Genomic DNA, 20,044 nt, shown 5'->3' with positions numbered 1-20,044 from the left:
ATAAAATAATAAAAAATAACTTTTAATAAATTGAAATAAAATAAAATAAAATAAATAAAATAAATTTAAATAAAATAAAATGAAAAATAAAAATGAAATAAAGTAAAATAAAATAAAATGAAGTAAATTGAAATATAATAAAACAAAGTAAAATGAAATATAAAATTAAATAAAATAAATTGCCAACTTATGCGGCATCTTTCAAACCCTTTCAATCGGGGCCAAAGCTTAGATATATGTGACATCCTCTTCTACAATAATATCAGTCTTTGTATTAAGTACATTTTTTTAGTCTCGATAGAAAAATCTTAGTTTTGATCCTTGTGCGACACCCCTCCACTGTTTGCAGTAGGGATTAGACTTATGTATATTATTTTTGCCCTTGTGAATAAATTCTTTATTAGAATTATGAGGACTATTTTAATGCATCATAAATGCCAGCTCATCATTCGTCTGCGATAAAATATTAACAACAACAAAGCCAAAACCTATCCTGCAAAATATAAATAACTAAGTTATTACCAGAATAAATTCAATGTTTCTAACAAAAAGAGGGCCTTAATAAAACTATATTAACAACTATAAAATAAATTTTTAGAGCTTGTTGTTATGTACGTTTGCTCTCACATATATGTATATATTTATTAAGAAAGAAACAACATGAAAATTGTTTTAGAAATTAAAACAGGATTTCCTTTTGATTAACGTTTATACACCAACTTGAACACAAATGCATATTTACATATCAACATACATATATATTTATATATTTATATATTAAGTCACCTTGAATTATATTACCTTCGCTGCTCAAGTCTTCTTGCTAATGGAAGATCATATACTGCAAATACTTTTGAAAACAAAAAGCCAACTAATTTCGATTTCATCTCAACTTAAATGAATTTTTCCGAGAATAGGCTAGCAAAAGTATTTCAAAGTTTTACGCTCCTTCCAACATTAAGGAAGTTATCTAAAAACAGTTAGTCCTATATTGATTAACTTTAAGTTTTTTGACTTTTAACTTTCATGTTAATTGAGAAGTCTTAGAACGTGCATGCGGTGGCATATTTATCTAGATAAGTTTGTATTAAGTTTTATTTATACATACGAACATTGATAGAAAATTCACTTATTTAGAGGTTCAGGTTACGCAATAAAATTGCCTTAATATTATTCAGATAAGACATTTCTTTGGTAAAAAATTATTATGTGGTTTTAAAGCAAATTTCGATATTATTCTTTTATCAGTTAGGAATTTTTTTAATTAAAATCTTAACATTTTACGAGGATCACCTTTCTTCAATCGAATGCAGGCAGCATTCTTAGACATGACTACGATTCACCACCGGGGGCACTAGCCAAGTCAACATTCGCCTCCATACTGTGCAGTGAAAATTTCGGTTCGAAAACCTGCTCATCAACCTGCAGTCAGATGTGAATTCTTCCCCTTATTCTCACTCTTTTTATTTTAATGCAAAAATCGTTCTACTGGGGTACTAAAATTGTATGGGAATGCTATTTGAGGCGACAACAGCTGAAATAGTTATTTCCTGAATTGTGCTTTGTTTGCCAGCCGGTAATATTAGGTTGAAATGCTCGATCCGAGGGAACCGCACATAATGAGTCCATTGTGCTACCGAAAGTTGTCTCAAAGACTAAACTAAAACATCCTATCAAAAACCAACACTCCGTCCTATTGGCAGCACGATAAGCTTTCTAGGACATATCGTGCTTGCTGATTTAAGGGCTGATAGCTGTGCTCCTAATAGCTGGACACAAGCACATCCCTGCGCTCGCAAGGCTGAAACTCATAAATCAAACCTCCTACATCTGATCCCAGCGGCAGGGCCTAATTTAAAACCATGTGACGCCAGAAGTCACTGTCAGGTATGAATGCTCATTATGAGCCTCTCTTTAATGCAAGGAGGAACTTTGTTAGTCTTTAATTGAAATATTGCATTGGTCTTCAACACTTTGCAGTCCCGCATTTGGTGCCGCATCTCTACTGCTTGTTGTATAAATGTATATTTTTTACCTTTTTCCGATTACTTCCAGGGGTGTCAAAGAAGACCTCCAAGGCATATTCATTATATTCCAGTGCTTTCTATTTGTTCATAACCACCCTATGCCTACCAACGTGCCTTTGGTGTATGCACGTTATGTTTTGGAGACCAGTTTTACATCCATATTTGACTTTGAATACACATTTATAAGCCATTCAAAGGTTTTGAGCAGAAATTATATTAGATAATAGGTCTGTAATCTTTGGGATAAATAACATTGATCTCTTCTGCTTTGCTGGGAAAACGCACGAGCAGTTCCCCAAAGGAGTTCGTTGCATGGTCCAGTCAGCCACGATCTCTCTACTTGAGATTTGAAGCATGTTGAGGAATATACTATATGGACCGGCGCACAGTGTAGCTTTTTTCACTTTTAGGATGCCAAAAGTCCAAAAAACAATGTTCTCCAATCTCAAAAATATTTTGACATGCAACAGACTAATAACCAACTGTTAAGAAAGTGTATACACAGCAAAGCAAAAAACCCACGATCACCATGATAATCATTATGAAACTTGGAAAATTGAAACAAGTGTAAAAATCATTTCACAGTCTAAAATTTTTGACCAACTTTGTGGCCACATGGTGGATTTTTCGATAACTCTTTTGACTTCAAACTATTTTATTTAACATACTTGGGTAGTTTATAACAGCATTGGTAAGTTTCAGCCACGTAGGCATTTTTTTAAATTTTTTTTTTTTTTTTGTTTTTTTTTTTTTTTTGTTTTAGACAGCCACTAAAAGTTTGGTAAGCTTAAAAAATGTTTCGTTTTCAATAGAATAAAACTTGCCTGATTCCGCCCAATTCCCTTGAACGAATATATACACATTAAAGGGAATTTCATATAGTTTTAGACAAAAAAAAAACAAATCATTGCGAAATTTTGCGTTTTTATTTGTAATCGCCAACTTAAGGTCTCTATGCCCTCGCCCACGTATGAAGCGCAGTGACCTAACAATGGAATGCCCTCAATTCAAGTCTGCAATACTAGATCCAGAAAAAAGACAGTTATACCTGAAATGGTAAAAACCCAGAAAAAGGAAACTTGTGCACTAAATAGCCTTCATTGTTTGTCATATGAGTTTTCCCATAGTTAGCGAGTTGTACACTTATCCCATCAACTTATATTATGTATGCACGCCTACCTGGGTATCGTCTATTATGGGTAATACTTCTAGTCAATTGAATGCTTTGGGAATATATATACATATGTAGGTTTACCTCACATAAACGTTTACCTAACGCTCTGTCGGCATATACATCATCGCAAAAGTGCTACATATGTGGGGCTTCTCCAAAAGATATGAACAATATGCGAGCCCTGTCAGAGCGAAATGTTGACAAAAGCATGCTTGCTTTCGGAATTTCCCCTTTACATTCTTGGATACGATGCATGGAATGTATGCTATACATCGCTTATCGAATGGATATGAAGACCTGGTGTGTGAGGGGCGAGGAAAATAAGGAAAAGATGAAAAAGAAGAAAGAACATATCCAAAATAGATTCAGGAAAGAAATTGGTTTTTTGATTGATATGCTAAGGAAAAAAAACCGGCAACACAAATGATGACAACACTGCGAGAAGATGCTTTGGAGATCCTGAAATAACATCAGATATAACCGGCATAAACATCAATCTTTTGAAGAGGTTTCATACAATACTTTCATGCATAGGATGTGGGTTTCAAATAAATTCTGAAGCTTGCATAATGAAACAAACCGAATTATATCTAAATTTCAAGCATTTTATATTTAATGAGCTCTACCTTTTTTGTTCTTTTTTATACTCAGCTGAGCAGAGCTCACATAGTATTGTTACGAATATAAGCAACAACAAGGGGTACTGCTATCTCTAAGCCGATACTAAGCAACGCCTTGTATGCACATCCATAAATCAATCATTATGTATCTACATAAACGAATCAATCACTATGTCTACACATATGTACGTATACGAAGCTGAGAAGCAACGCACAACCGCATGCATATATTTGAGAAACTCCCGAAAGTATGCAATGAGAGAAGCCATAAAATCGTCCAATTGTAGTTACAGCTGAGAAATTTGATAGCTGATGGCTAACTAGTAGATTCTGGAATTGGAAACGCCTAGAAGATGCGAACCAGGAAATCAGAGAGTATAAAAGGCGAGATAGATATAGACTTCCATATTTCAAAATGATCTCAGCGAAAAAAGAAATTCATTTAGCCATGTCTGTCCGTCCTTCCGTCCGTCCGTCTTCCTTAAACACGAAAACTTGAGTAAATTTTGAGGTATCTTAATAAAATTGGGTATGTAAATTCCTAGGCACTCATCTCAGATCGCTATTTAAAATTAGCGAAATCGGACTACAACCACGCCCACTTTTTCGATATCGAAAATTTCGAAAAATGAAAAATGCCGTGATTTTATACCAAATACGAAAAAAGGGATGAAACTTGGTGATTAGATTGGGTTTTTGATGAAAATATAACTTTAGAAAAAACTTTAAAAAATGGGTGTGACACCTAACATATTAAGTAGAATAAAATGAAAAAGTTCTGTAGGGCGAAATCAAAAGCCCTTGGAATCATGGCAGGACTACTGTTCGTGGTATTACATATATAAATGAATTAGCCGTACCCGACAGATGATGATCTTGGCCACCTTAATCTCCATTTTAGTCGATTCTCGATAACGCCTTCCCCTCCTCTTTAAAACTATCATTAACATCTTTCATTTCATACCCATATCGTACAAACACATTATAGAGTCACCCCTGGTCCACCTTTCTGCCGATGTCTCGAAATCGCGTCCACCTATAGAAATATGGCCCACTCCCTTTTAAAATACTCTTTAATACCTTCCATGTAATAATACCTATGTCATACAAACACATTCCAGGGTTACCCTAGGTAACATGGTGATTTTCCTTTATTTTGTCTCCAAAGTTCTCAGCTGAGTATGTAATGTTCGGGTTATTAACCATTGTATACAATTGTACTATTCCAAAAACAAAATACAATTTTTCAATTATAGAAAAATTAAAAAAACAATAATCATTGCAAAAAATTATTGCTCTGGCCTTGAGCTCGTTTCGTACCTTGAGTCCTTTATCAAAAGGCCGATAAAACAAAAACAATAGTTTTTTTTAATCTGTTTTTTTTTCCTTTTATGTGTTTAATGATACACACCTGCTAGCGATTTTCCCAATGCGAATAATTTTCTTTAAGTTGAGGAGAGGAAAAACTAAAGAGAAATATTGTCAGTACTGACGAAAAATTGTTCGTTTTCACTTTTCATTTGGGATAATTACAGTCGTGTGACTAACCAACCGCTCATTCTTTCGGTTTCAGCAGTTTTAGGAACCAGACCTTTGTCATTTTATAAAAGTTGAAATTTCGCCAGTGCATACTTCCAACTGAAGCTGCATCGTTTGTCTATTATAAAACTTGAGTCATAGTCGCTTTAACAGATATCGTGCAAAAATTTTGCAGAAAAATAGACCTTTCTTTCGTCATTTTATAAAGACTGATTTTCATATATGGTTTTCGTCGCGATATAAGAAGCCACTAGCCTCATTGCCAGACACTTCCCCTAGTGACTTTGATTAGCCAGACACTTTTAATCCTTCTAAACAAAGAACATCGAAGCAATTTTATACTGAAATTCGATAAAAATCTTTAAAAAAACGTTTGAAATTTTTTTTTGCCGTAAAAACCTTTCAGCTTATGAGAAAGTATTTAGGTTTATGAAGAAGTACAGCTTTGCATTATAAAAAGTGTCTGGCTGGACAAAGCCACAATGGAAAGTGTCTGCCAATAAGGCTAGTGGATTCTTATATCGTGATGAAGACCATGAAAATCAGTCTCTATAAAATGACGAAAGGAAGGTTTATCTTTCTGCGTAATTTTTACATGGTATCTGTTAAAGCCACTATGGCTCAAGTTTTATAATATACTGACGATCCTGTTTCAGTTGGAAGTATGCACTGGTGCAATTTCAACTTTTATAAAATGACGAATGTCTGGCAGTCTCGGGATCTTACACTATAGGCAATGAAAAAATTGTATAATGTATTTGAGTAAATAATTATTCTTTATTTTTCCTTATATTTTAGGGCATGCGTATGTCTGGCGAGAATTCGGAGATTTTGCATCTAACTCAGTTGGAACGCGAAAGTGCGGGGGCCTACGCTTGTGGTGCTGCCAATACGGAGGGAGAAACGCGTAGCTCCAGCTTAACACTGATAGTGCAATGTAAGTATATAAAGATAACATAAGTATATACAAAGCACAGTGGACAACAGTGTCTCTAAGACTTCCTAGTGCTAAATTGTTTGGGAGTACACTGAAATAATAAGCGTTTGAGATCAGGACTGCTTGAAATGTAAATATAAACTGAAGAAGAACTCATCATGCAACCAAGTCTCTTAAAAACAAGTAAGGAAGGTTAAGTTCGGGTGTAACCGAAAATTACATACTCAGTTGAGAGCTATGGTAACAACATAAGGGAAAATAACCATGTAGGAAAATGAACCGAGGGAACCCTGGAATGTGTTTGTATGACATGTGTATCAAATGAAAGGCATTAAAGAGTATTTTATGAGGGAGTGGGCCATAGTTCTATAGGTGGTCGCCTTTTCGAGATATCGCCATAAATGTGGGCCAGGGGTGACTCTAGAATGCGTTTGTACGTAATGGGTATCAAAAGAAAGGTGTTAATGAGCGTTTTAAAAGGGCGTGGGCCTTAGTTCTATAGGTGGACGCCATTTCGAGATATCGCCATAAAGGTGGACCAGGGGTGACCCTAAATTTGTTTGTAAAATATGGGTATCAAACGAATGGTGTTAATGAGTATTTTAAAAGGGAGTGGGCCTTAGTTCTATAGGTGGATGCCGCTTCGAAATATCGCCATAAAGGTGGACCAGGGGTGACCCTAAATTTGTTTGTAAAATATGGGTATCAAAAGAAAGTAGTTAATGAGTATTTTAAAAGGGAGTGGGCCTTAGTTCTATAGGTGGACGCCTTTTCGAGGTATCGCAATAAAGGTGGACCAGGGGTGACTCTAGACTTTGTTAGTACGATATGGGTATCAAATTACAGATATTAATGAGGGTTTTAAAAGGGAGTGGTTGTTGTATAGGTGGCCGAATTTTTGAAATATCGCCATAAAGGTGGACCAGGGGTGACTCTAGAATTTGTTTGTACGATACGGGTATCAAATTAAAGATATTAATGAGGGTTTTAAAAGGGAGTGGTGGTTGTTGTATAGGTGGTCGCATTTTCGAAATATCGCCATAAAGGTGGACCAGGGGTGACTCTAGAATTTGTTTGTACAATATGGGTATCAAAAGAAAGGTATTAAAGAGTATTTTAAAAGGGACTGGGCCATAGTTCTATAGGTGTACGCGATTTCGGGATGTCGCCATAAAGGTGGACCAGGGGTGACTCTAGAATGTGTTTGTACAATATGTGTATCAAAAGAAAGGTATTAAAGAGTATTTTAAAAGGCAGTGGGCCATAGTTCTATAGGTGTACGCGATTTCGGGATGTCGCCATAAAGGTGGACCAGGGGTGACTCTAGAATGTGTTTGTACGATATGGGTATCAAATGAAAGGTGGTAATGAGTATTTAAAAAGGGAGTGATCCTTAGTTCTATAGGTTTTCGAGATATCGAAATGAGTTTGTACGATATGGGTATCAAATGAAAGGTGTTAATGAGTATTTTAAAAGGGAGTGGGCCTTAGTTCTATAGGTGGACGCCGTTTCGAAATATCGCCATAAAGGTGGACCAGGGGTGACTCTAGAATGTGTTTGTACGATATGGGTATCAAATTAAAGATATCAATGAGGGTTTTAAAAGGGAGTGGTGGTTGTTGTATAGGTGGTCGCATTTTCGAAATATCGCCATAAAGGTGGACCAGGGGTGACTCTAGAATTTGTTTGTACAATATGTGTATCAAAAGAAAGGTATTAAAAAGTATTTTAAAAGGCAGTGGGCCATAGTTCTATAGGCGTACGCGATTTCGGGATGTCGCCATAAAGGTGGACCAGGGGTGACTCTAGAATGTGTTTGTACGATATGGGTATCAAATGAAAGGTGGTAATGAGTATTTAAAAAGGGAGTGATCCTTAGTTCTATAGGTTTTCGAGATATCGAAATGAGTTTGTACGATATGGGTATCAAATGAAAGGTAGTAATGAGTATTTTAAAAGGGAGTGGGCCTTAGTTCTATAGGTGGTCGCTTTTTCGAGATATCGACATACAAGTAGACCAGGGGTGATTCTAGAATGCTTTTGTACGATATGGGTACCAAATGCAAGGCGTTAATGATTATTTAAAAGGGAGTGGGCCTTATTTCTATAGGTGGACGCCTTTTCGAGATATCGCCATAAAGGTGGACCAGGGGTGACTCTATAACGTGTTTGTACGATATGGGTATAAAATGAAAGGTGTTAATGAGTGTTTTGAAAGGGAGTGGGCCTTAGTTCTATAGGTGGAAGCCGTTTCGAAATATCGCCATAAAGGTGGACCAGGGGTGACTCTAGAATGTGTGTGTACGATATGGGTATCAAATTAAAGGTATTAATGACGGTTTTAAAAGGGAGTGGTGGTAGTTGTATAGGTGGTCGCCTTTTCGAGATATCGCCATAAAGGTGGACCATGGGTGACGCTAGAATGCGTTTGTACAATATGGGTATCAAACGAAAGGTTTTAATGAGTATTTTAAAAGGGAGTGGGCCTTAGCTCTATAGGTGGACGCCTTTTCGAGCATTCACAATAAAGGTGGACCAGGGGTCACTCTAGAATTTGTTTGTACGATATGAGTATCAAATGAAAGGTATTAATGAGAGTTTTAAAAGGGAGTGGTGGTAGTTGTATATGTGAAGGCGTTTTCCAGATATCGACCAAAATGTGGACCAGGGTGACCCAGAATATCATCTGTTGGATACCGCTAATTTATTTATATATGTAATACCTGCCAAGATTTTAAGGGTTTTTTATTTCGCCATGCAGAACTTTTTCATTTTCTTCTACTTAATATGGTAGGTGTCACAACCATTTTATAAAGTTTTTTCTAAATTTATATTTCGCGTCAATAAAACAAACCAATTACCTTACCATGTTTCATCCCTTTTTTCATATTTGGTATAGAATTATGGCATTTTTTTTCATTTTTCGTAATTTTCGATATCGCAAAAGTGGGCGTGGTCATAGTCGGATTTCGTTCATTTTTCATACCAAGATAAAGTGAGTTCAAATAAGCACGTGAACTACGTTCATTAAAGATATGTCAATTTTTGCTCAAGTTATCTTGTTAGCGGCCATGCGGAAGGACAGACGGACGACTGTGTATAAAAACTGGGCGTGGCATCAACCGATTTCGCCTATTTTCACAGAAAAGGGTTATCGTCATAAAATCAATGCCCCTACCAAAATTTCAAAAGGATTGGTTAATTTTTGTTCGACTTATGGCGTTAAAAGTATCCTAGACAAATTAAATGAAAAAGGGCGGAGCCACGCCCATTTTGAAATTTTCTTTTATTTTTGTATTTTGTTGCACTATATCATTACTGGAGTTGAATGTTGGCATAATTTACTTATATACTGTAAAGATATTAAATTTTTTGTTAAAATTTTACTTTAAAAATTTTTTCTTTTAAAGTGAGCGTGGTCCTTCTCCGATTTTGCTAATTTTTATTAAGCGTACATATAGTAATAGGAGTAACGTTCCTGCCAAATTTCATCATGATATCTTCAACGACTGCCAAATTACAGCTTGCAAAATTTTAAATTACCTTCTTTTAAAAGTGGGCGATGCCACGCCCATTGTCCAAAATTTTCTAATTTTCTATTCTGCGTCATTAGTTCAACTCATCTACCAAGTTTCGTCGCTTTATCTGTCTTTTATAATGAATTATCGCAATTTTTCGGTTTTTCGAAATTTTCGATATCGAATAAGTGGGCGTGGTTATAGTCCGATATCGTTCATTTTAAATAGCGATCTGAGATGAGTGCTCAGGAACCTATATACCAAATTTCATCAAGATACCTCAAAATTTACTCAAGTTATCGTGTTAACGGACGGACGGACGGACATTGCTCAATCAAATTTTTTTCGATCCTAATTATTTTGATATATGGAATTCTATATCTATCTCGATTCCTTTATATATGTACAACCAACCGTTATCCAATAAAACTTAATATACTCTGTGAGCTCTGCTCAACTGAGTATAAAAAAAGAGGGGAGTATTAAAATCACACTAACACTGTTCTCTCAGAATTCGAAGACTCTACTGCTCCTAGTAGCCGTTCCCCAAATACACTCCCGCAGGTGCTCAACCGTTTTCATCTACAGCCCGCACTTATTACATCTTCGGCTACTGGCGAGGCTTATGTACAAGCAAGTGACGCAAAAGGTCATGAAGTTGCTGGCATACTACTCATATTCGGCGCATCTACGCTTTCACAGCCATATTACTGTTGACGGAGATTAATTCGAGACAGTAAAAGTTTTCATCTATCTGTGAGTCAGCATTAACAGCAAAAACACTGTCAGCCTAGAAATCAAACCGAGAATAACTATTGCCAACAAGTGCTAATTTCATCTGAGTAGGTGGTTTAAAAGCAAGAACTTTGCTCTCGACTAACAAAAATCACTCTATATAAGAGCCTCATCATCTATGTCCGTGTATGGCACTCAATGTAGGATGCTATCTAGGGCTATCCCATCCCTCGTGAGAGACAAGTTTTTTTGACGATCTATGGTACTGTCCGGGATGCCAACAATGAGCGACCGCTATGGTGTAGTGGTAGAATATCATCTTACAATGCCGAAGGTCCTCGATTCTGCATAGCGACAATCACTTGGTTGAGTCTTTAGTTTTTTTACTTATACATTCAGAGACATTAAGTTGAAGCTTGGACTTGAGGACTATCTTTTGAGGGGCTTACGCTGGTCTCTGAGGTTTTCATATTTCTTCACAGCTTTATCAGTGATTCTGTTGTGTAATCCAAGTAACCCTTTTTCTTTAAATAAAACAGGCTTAACGAATTTCATAGCGCCCGACTATTAAGCTAAGCTTTTGAAGGGCTTGCATCTACGCCATTTTGCCTCATAGGTTGGCACCAGTATGTCGGCGAACTTCCAACCTCATAGTCCAGGATGTTTTGTGAACCGTGCCTGTTCGAAAATTCGCAGCCAGGTGGTATTTTCGGCTGTATTTAAATGGAGCCTTCCCGACAATGAGCCCGCAGTTCGGCAGCCAGGTAGTCTGTCCAACCAATATTTGCTGACGCTATAATACTATGGCCGTATAATCTGCGTCCAAGCTGCCCCTACCTGTACTTTACTGCAAAAACGCAGCCTTACAAGATTTGCCTTGGATGTTATAAAGAGGTTCATTGAAAATAAAAATGGGTTCTTATAGGAACTTAGGCTGATGTAGCATCATTTAAAGAATGTGAGTGGCGAAAAAATTATCACAAAAGAAGAATGGTCTGGATTATTTCAAGGAAAGGCAATGGATCATGGGCAGGCATTTCAGCATATGCATGTGAAGAACAACTTTCAAGCCTGTAGTCCCTGTCAAATTGCACAAGGGAAAGTAGTTCTGTTCTAACTTTGGTCTTTCTGCAAACTTTTCAAGAAGTTTTTACCCTTTACTTTCCCTCTTACTCTCTCCCCCTTTTCCTTATCCTTTTATTCACTCCTCTTTCTGCCTTTCTCATCATCTGCGTCCTTTTCTCCCTCTCTGTCTTTTCCTTACTCTCTTTCCTAGTCTCTTTCTTCTTTCCTCTTTTCTCTTCTCTATATTTCTTTTTATTCTTATCCACCCTTTACTCCAAGTTATAGTCCCAACACCAATCAAAGTCCCAGCCCGAGTCCCGTTCTCAGTCCCAGCCCCAGATATGAGCAACACTTTCAGCGACTCCAAAAGAGAATTGCCTATAATAGAAACAGGGAGTATATACGTTTAAACTCGGGCGTTTCATTTCGTTCTAATGTACATATTTATGTAGGTATTATCAATTCATGTCTCTATTTCGACTTCGCATGCATATTGCTCCGTTTTGCCAGGTTGATGCAACTAAACCGAATATCACAATATGAAGGACTTTACTTTAAAGTACTCATCAACAGCTTTCAGTTGAAACCCATATTGTACAAACACATCATAGGGCTACCCGGGTCCACGTTTTGGTCTATATCTCAAGACCCTAGCCACCGAGCGAGATAAAAGTATGCCTGGGGAATTTCGTGTGTGAAGCTACATAAACACGCGCATTTTTACATTCTACCGTTGCAACGCGTTGTGTAGTTTTGGCGGAATTACGTAACAACATACAAATATTCGCATTTATATAGATAAACAAGTATTGCAAAGACATAATCGCTGTCATCCAATGCTTAGAAATGTTATTTATTGAATTTTGACTCTGACTCTATTTCTTATGAGAAATAAAATAATTTAAAAAAAATGTTAAGTTAAATGGTTTTATTGAAAATAATACTTACATTAAGTAATAATAATACTAAAAGCTAGAAAATAATTCAGTAGGTCCGAGGTACTAGCCGTCACATTCCTCATCAATCTAGGGCGTTGATCAGACAATTACATAAAAGCGTTGGACGCGTCAAATTTGTATTGATAGTCTTAAGTAAGACCAACTGAGCCTTAATCAGGTTATGCTACGGCATACAATTTTAGAAATTTCACGCGCCCAACGCTTTTATTTAATTATATGATCAACGCCCTAGATTGGTGAAGAGTGTGATAACTAGTACCTAGAACCTACGTAATTATTTTTTTTTTTTATAATTTTATTTTCAAGTTTTTAGTCTTTATTTAATTGCCACTTAGCGGCGCTTTTTTCTTATTATTGCATTGCCATCGGATTCTAAACTACATTCCAAGTTTCAACTTATAGCTTATCGACAAGTTACTTAAATTTTAAATACAAAATTGGTTCACAACGGCGGGGCGGCATGTCAAGTCAAGCTAAATAAAACCGTTTAAAAATGAAATAAATGCAGAAAAACACGCAAAACCTAGAACAAATATCTTTGGCGCATTTAAATGCAATCATTTTCAAAGCTCATCAATTCAAGATTACGCCGCAAATCTATTCGACAAAATACGCATTGCATCTTAAAGTTACTTCTGCAATGCTCTCTATATCTTCCACTTCACATCTTGACTCGGTCCTATCTCGTCTGTGTATCTACACTTTACGCTAAAATCTCAATAAAATGCGGGGCTGTTCGATCAACCATTAAATTTATGCAGAAATTACAAAAAACAAATTTACAAACATTGGCGTAAATCGAATCAACATATATATATGTATGTATGTAGTTAGAAAAATGGAGCGAAGAAACTTAAGAAGGCGATACATTCAAAAGTATTGCTTTATGTAAATGTATTGAGAAGAACACAAGTTTTTGAAGACTTATGTATATATTTATATATGTAGTTATGAACGCTTGTTTATATAACATTCGTATAGCAAGATAATAATTGTGAGTCTCGGTTTATCAATTCAAATGGTAATTTCTGTTTTGACAGAAACATTGATATTCAGATTTGTTGTGGCACAATTCGCAGAGCATAAATACTGTGTCGACTCGTGTTGTCTATAGATTTATCTTTAATATTAAATCAGAGGTGCCCTTGAGACCGTCGAAGAGATTCGATGTTCACCTCAATATCATAGGCGTTCACCCACTGAGCTTCAGGAAAGCGAGCAGTGGATCAGTTTTTACTTGTACTTCAAGCAGTTAACATATCTCATGCGCGAATTCTACGCTGACATTTTTTCACTATTTTTCGTGAGAACACATACTACTACCAAAAAGTTTGCGATTGTGTTCGAAGCTCTGCTAACGTTGTGCATCACTGGTGTTAATGTATTCCAACTTGGTTTAGAAGTAACTCGCTCCTTAGTTCAGCATCGTTCCAAAAGTCGCGATTTGCATAAAGAAAGCGTAGATGTATTCAATAGCAAAGCTTGCTTTTCTAGTTACACATGTTGTCTCTTGCTACGCTAAACATGACAGATGGTTCAATGGCGCAGCCCTCCTTTGTCAGCTCATCAACTCTTTCATTAGCAGTTATGCTCATGTAGCCAGGAACAAAAAAAAATGTATGTGTCTCCCAATTTCAGTTGTTACTGCACTGAAAGAAACGGTGCTAGTAAAATCAACAAATCGGTTCTGTTGTTCTTGACTTAACGGAGACTCGGTGAAATTGGTCGAATTATGGTTAATTCGACCGAGTTCTTTGTCAAGCGAACAAATTAGTTTAGTCATTTCAACAGAAGAGAAATTGTCGCTCTTAAGGTAACAAAATTCTGTAAAATTCACAGATTCCTAATCAATCTAACTGATTTTTTTGTTAACACAACTGATCTCACTGGTTTTTTCAACAGCGATCAACAGTCAATACATGAGCAAATTTAAAAGAGAATTTTACGCTCACTGCGCTCTCTACTTTGTATTTATGTACGCTGCGTATTATATATATGCACATATTTACGTATGTATAAGGCGGCGGCCGTGGTGTGATGGTAGCGTGCTCCGCCTACCACACCGAAGACCCTGGGTTCACACCCCGGGCAAAGCAACATAAACATTTTAGAAATAAGGTTTTTCAATTAGAAGAAAATTTTCCTAAGTGGGGTCGCCCCTCGGCACTGTTCGGCAAGCAGTCCGAGTGTATTTCTGCCATGTAAAGGTCTCAGTGAAAACTCGTCTGCTTTGCAAATGCCGCAACATTCGGACAAAGCTGTCGCAACAACTTTTTTTTTCATTTGACTACTAAAACAGTCAACTACGAATCAACTATTTGTGCGCAGTTGATTCAACATCTTGTTGCGATGGATAAAAATTGGGAGAAATTTCGATTGAATTGACCCGTATTTCGGTTGATTTTATCAGTCTTTTTTTTTCGGTGTGTTGTGCATTATTACCGGTTCCGAGCAGTACACCGCAGAACCTATGCCTGCCGCCGATCAGTGTACATTCATCAAAGATTATAATGGGCTATTTAACGATTGCTTTATCCGACATTTAGCATAGAGGTTTCCATTTAGATTTGTTGTATAAAATTGAGTAAAAGTCTCTGCTACCAGCCTCTGCATGATCGAAGTTTAATTACTGTTAGCCGGGTAGGCTGCATCTCTTTCCGATGTGAATTGTACCCAAATGAATTCCTCTAGTAACTCTTTGCTAACAAGTTACGATTTTTTTGTTTTTTTTTTTTTTATTGACTAACAGGTAGGACCTCACCTAAGGTTTTCTAGGATATTCTTTATGCTCGACCAATCTCTCATTGTAAAACCTCAAGTGCCATTATTCTCGTCCCTGCGTTCTTCAGAAAATAAGCAGCTATTAACTTTATCAATACCGTATTGCGTTGCATCTAGATGTGGATGTGTAAATATCTTTGTTCACGGCATGGGAGAATCCACAATGAAATAAGCGTTAGTATTGTAGTTGTTGTAGCAGTGCTTCGCCCCATGCAATAGGTCCCCCGATCACAAATTGTCATCAATAACCTCTAATGGGAGTCCAAAGAAGCTTGCTGTTTCAAAAGGGGTGGACCATAGTGAGAGGGGTGTTAGAGGCGTTGGTTTGACATTGCAATTAAGACATACATTATATATGTCGGTAAGAGTTTAACTTGAAATAGAAGAGTTTAATTTCGAAATAGTAAAAGGCTTCGTTTATTTGGGAACCAGCATCAACACTAACAACAACATCAGCGAAGAATCATTCTTGCCAATAAATGCTACTTTGGACTAGGTGGGCAACTGAAAAGTAAAGTTCTCTCTCGGCAAACAAAAATTCATATTCTTCAAGTCACTTATCGTACCCGTCCTGCTATATGGCATATTAAAGCATATCTCCACTTAGAGTTTTATTCGAGATTTAGGCATCTGAGAGGATTTAACGTTAAATCTTACAAGTTTTATCATACAAAATTAAGTCTCAAAACGCAGAAGATTTAAGTTAAATATCCATTAAAACTTCAACGAGCCGTATCCGTGCGCACCTTGCGCAACCAATATAAAATTATTTTATCAAATATCAACAGAAATCAGCTTTTCTATCGATCAATTAAAACTTACAGCTTGCGCTGTCATCTGGCGTATAGTAGCAACTGCCGGTAATGTAGTGCAAATATTCACAATAGCGCCATAATACAAATAAATTTCTTTGTGTGCTCACAATCGTTTATTTTTAACAAATTATTTTAATAAAATATAGCTAAACAAAAGCACTATGATGACCAATAATGTCCAAAGCTCGCTAATAGCCCGCATCTCCATCTTTACAACCAAAGCTTTATTTATAGATTTGGATTCCAAATAAGAACTAAAAAGGGACGCGTACATAAAAACAGCAATTAGAAATAATATATACTTGCTTATGCCCGTAGGTTTTACCCAACGTTTCTATAAAAATATGCATACTACGCGTAACTGGCCATGGGTAAAACATGAGTTGGTAAGATTGTCTTCTGCTACAGCTAATGACTGTTTTTGTGTGATATAATCATATTTGTAACAGGATTCCCCTCGCGTAGGTGAGGTTTACAATTGAGTTGCAGAAGCTCTGAAGTTCTAAAGGGTTGTATTGCGCTCATCAATCCCTTGATTTGCATCTAATGATCGTCCTTGAGTTTCATTGATAGGGATAGGAAATTTGGCGCATTTAAAATTGAAAAGACAAGTCTATCGGTATCACTGAAATCCTTGGTTTTAAACTTTTTTGTTTTCGAAATTTTCCGACAAAATGAATTGCTTCAACGACATCCGTAAAAGTTTTGTGATGAAAAGCCTTGTCCCACTACATAAGCGTAGATAATTGAAAGGATCAATCGATGAGGAGAAATTTCTGGTGGCTCAAAAGAGCTAATAAACTCAATCGGATATGAACTGTTTGGGACTCTTCCAAGATTGTGTTAATAGAGCGATAAGTTTTCTTGGTTCTAGTGATATTAACATCCTCATTTTAAGGTGCCTTAAATGCCTTTTTTCAAAGCAATTTATAGTATGTAAAGATAGATTCAATATTTGGAAAAACATTAGATATTAAAGCTTCAGGTGATGTGCTAATTTCTCAAAAACTTATAGGAAAAGAAATCAAATCTGTTAGTGAAGAAATAGGAATTTTGCCATAATTAATTTCAAAAAGTTCTTTAGCAGAGACGCGTATTTAATTCAACTGCGGCTGTTCCAGCAAGTAATAGGAAAGCACTACCTTTGGGATGATCATTACACCTTAAAATTACATCAATTAAAATCAAATTAAACAGAAAGGTTTTTCTTCTGGTTCTTCCATGCGTATCCAAAAATAGCAACCCTAAGGATAAAATAAAATAATCTAATAATAATGTATCAAACATTCCGTTTGTATGGTTCGTGCCACCCTATTTTTTATATTGAAGTTATGTTTAGTCTATGACCATCTTTGGAAGGTTTCTAGTGGGTGATTTAAATTTAGTTGTGATCGGCCGATCCGTTTAGGACCCAACCCGATTTATACCTACATACAAATACTCATAATTTTATAACTTTGTATATATATATATATAGATGGAAAATGCGGATAGACTGAAGTTAACAAAAAATTTTAACGGCGGAAGATTATTAAACATCCAAAAGGAGTAACAGCCAAACAACTCTGTAGTCAAACATTAGCTGTTATAATAACCTAAGTTTGTACGGCACTTAGTTCTGAAAAATCCTATTTGTAGAAAAGGTGCCACGCCCCCTTTTCCCCAATTCCACATTTTACTGGAGGTGTTAGGACTTAACCTTATATAGTCCCTTACCAATTGGCATTATCCTACCATTACTACATCCAGAGATATGCAGAATGAAAAATTCCATTTATATGGGAGTTGTCACGCCCCCTTCTCCCCCACCCCAAATTTTCTTGGCGGTGTTAGGAATTGACCTCATATAACTCCTTACTGAATTTCAATGTTCCAGCATGAATACCTTCAGAGTTATGTAGTACCAAATATTCATTTTGCATAGGAGGTGCCACGCCCCTTTTATATATCGATATTATTTTTAGCCCATGTCCATCCTTGGAATGTTTCTAGTGGGTTGTGCAAATTTGGTTGTGATCGGTTGATCCGTTTAGGACGCAACTCGATCTATACCTACATATATACATACATAATTTTAATTATATATATGGGGTATTCCATCCCATTTTGACCAATTTTGAACCCGACCCCTTTAGAATTGGCTGAAAGTTTTTCTTCTTTTTCTAGCTTACGAAAGACGTTTTTCAGAATTTTTTAAAATTTTTTCATCCAACTCAAAAAAAGTTATGAATTTAAAAAAAAACACCGTTTTTGTTTTCAAAATGCTATAACTTTTTCAAAAATTGACCGTTTGGGATCTTTTTTTTTAAATTGGTTTTTAAATGTACTTTTCGGAAAAAATACAAAAAAGTTTTTAAATTTTTTTTTTTAATTTTTCAGTTTTTCGTGATTTTTCGAATTTCGCCATTTTTTTTCTCATAAAAAACTTCAATCAATTCTGCACTTATCCCCACTAATTCCGGAGTGGGCCGATTTTTTTTTATATTATTTTTTATTTAATTGAAAAAAAAATTTTCAAAAATAAATTTTTTTTTTATCAATTTTATTTATATAACAAAAAAATGTAAGAAAATGATTTTTAAGTATACTTTTCTTTACATATTATGATAATCTACGATTGAAATAACCAGAATTTATGAAAGCGAGTCATTTTAATCGTAGATTACCATAATATATAAAGAAAAGAATACTTAAAAATCATTTTCTTACATTTTTTTGTTATATAAATAAAATTGATAAAAAAAATTTTATTTTTGAAAATTTTTTTTTTCAATTAAATAAAAAAAAATATTAAAAAAAATCTGCCCACTCCGGGATTAGTGGGGATGATTGCAGATTGAAGTTTTTTAAGAAAGAAAAAAAATATAAAAAATGGCGAAATTCGAAAAATCTCGAAAAACTGAAAAATTAAAAAAAAAAACTTTAAACATTTTTTTGTATTTTTTCCGAAAGTACATTTAAAAGCAAATTAAAAAAAAAAAAATCCCATACGGTCAATTTTTGAAAAAGTTATAGCATTTTGAAAACAAGAACGGTGTTTTTTTTTAATTCATAACTTTTTTTGAGTTGGATGAAAAAATTTTAAAAAATTCTGAAAAACGTCTTTCGTAAGCTAGAAAAAGAAGAAAAACTTTCAGCCAATTCTGAAGGGGTCGGGTTCAAAATTGGTCGAAATGGGATGGAATACCCCATATGTAGATGATCATTTGTTCAATCATTAAAAAAATTGTATGAATGGCAACCTACAATTCATATGTCATGTATTTTTTTGATAGGAAAATATTTAAAGGTTGAAGCAGTTTTTAAATTCGTGAATGACGGATGTTTTTAGAAGATTTTTAATTAAAAATTTTTATAACCAAATGCGAGTAAAATAATAAAATGTAGAAAAGAAGAAATATTTAGATATGTTTTTGCTATAAAAATGTATGTGTTTAATTCGAAAACGTGAAATTTTTTTGTGGCTGGAAAACTTCACAAAAGTTGAAAGTCACTTTATATATTTTCAATACGAACAAATTAAACGTCAAACAAAACTATAGCGGAGACAGTGCAGGTTAAAATAGGAGATTTATTAAATCTTCTCAATTAAGGCTCTAGGTGGAGGTATGCTATAAAGTTTCTGAGTCAAGCTTTTTAATATGCGCTGGAAGAAAATATAGGCACACCTTTCTTTTGTGACAAAAATGAAGGAAGAGAAAGATAAAATGGAATTTCTGTATATTGCCCGCCTTTAACATCGAATCTACCACAACTACCAAAGTAAAACATGGGCCAACATGTTTCAAAATATCTTTTTTATTACACGATTTAGTTGATATTTGGAATATACAACAGCGAACAGAAGAATAGCAGTGAGAATTTTTATTATAA

At 35.4% G+C, this 20,044-nt stretch overlaps 1 protein-coding gene across 1 annotated transcript in view; it reads left to right on the top strand.

The window, feature by feature from the left end:
* The window catches only part of side (sidestep), a 527,768-nt gene that overhangs the window by 380,935 nt on the left and 126,789 nt on the right, over positions 1-20,044 (top strand). Inside the window, exon 11 of the mRNA XM_067761445.1 lies at positions 6,159-6,297. Coding sequence (XP_067617546.1) covers positions 6,159-6,297 — 139 coding nt within the window. The remainder of the gene's footprint in view (positions 1-6,158; positions 6,298-20,044) is intronic.

This window comes from Eurosta solidaginis, chromosome 1 (assembly GCF_040869045.1).
Source record: "Eurosta solidaginis isolate ZX-2024a chromosome 1, ASM4086904v1, whole genome shotgun sequence".
NCBI classification, from domain to species: domain Eukaryota; kingdom Metazoa; phylum Arthropoda; class Insecta; order Diptera; family Tephritidae; genus Eurosta; species Eurosta solidaginis.
This window is presented reverse-complemented; position numbering and strand designations above follow the sequence as displayed.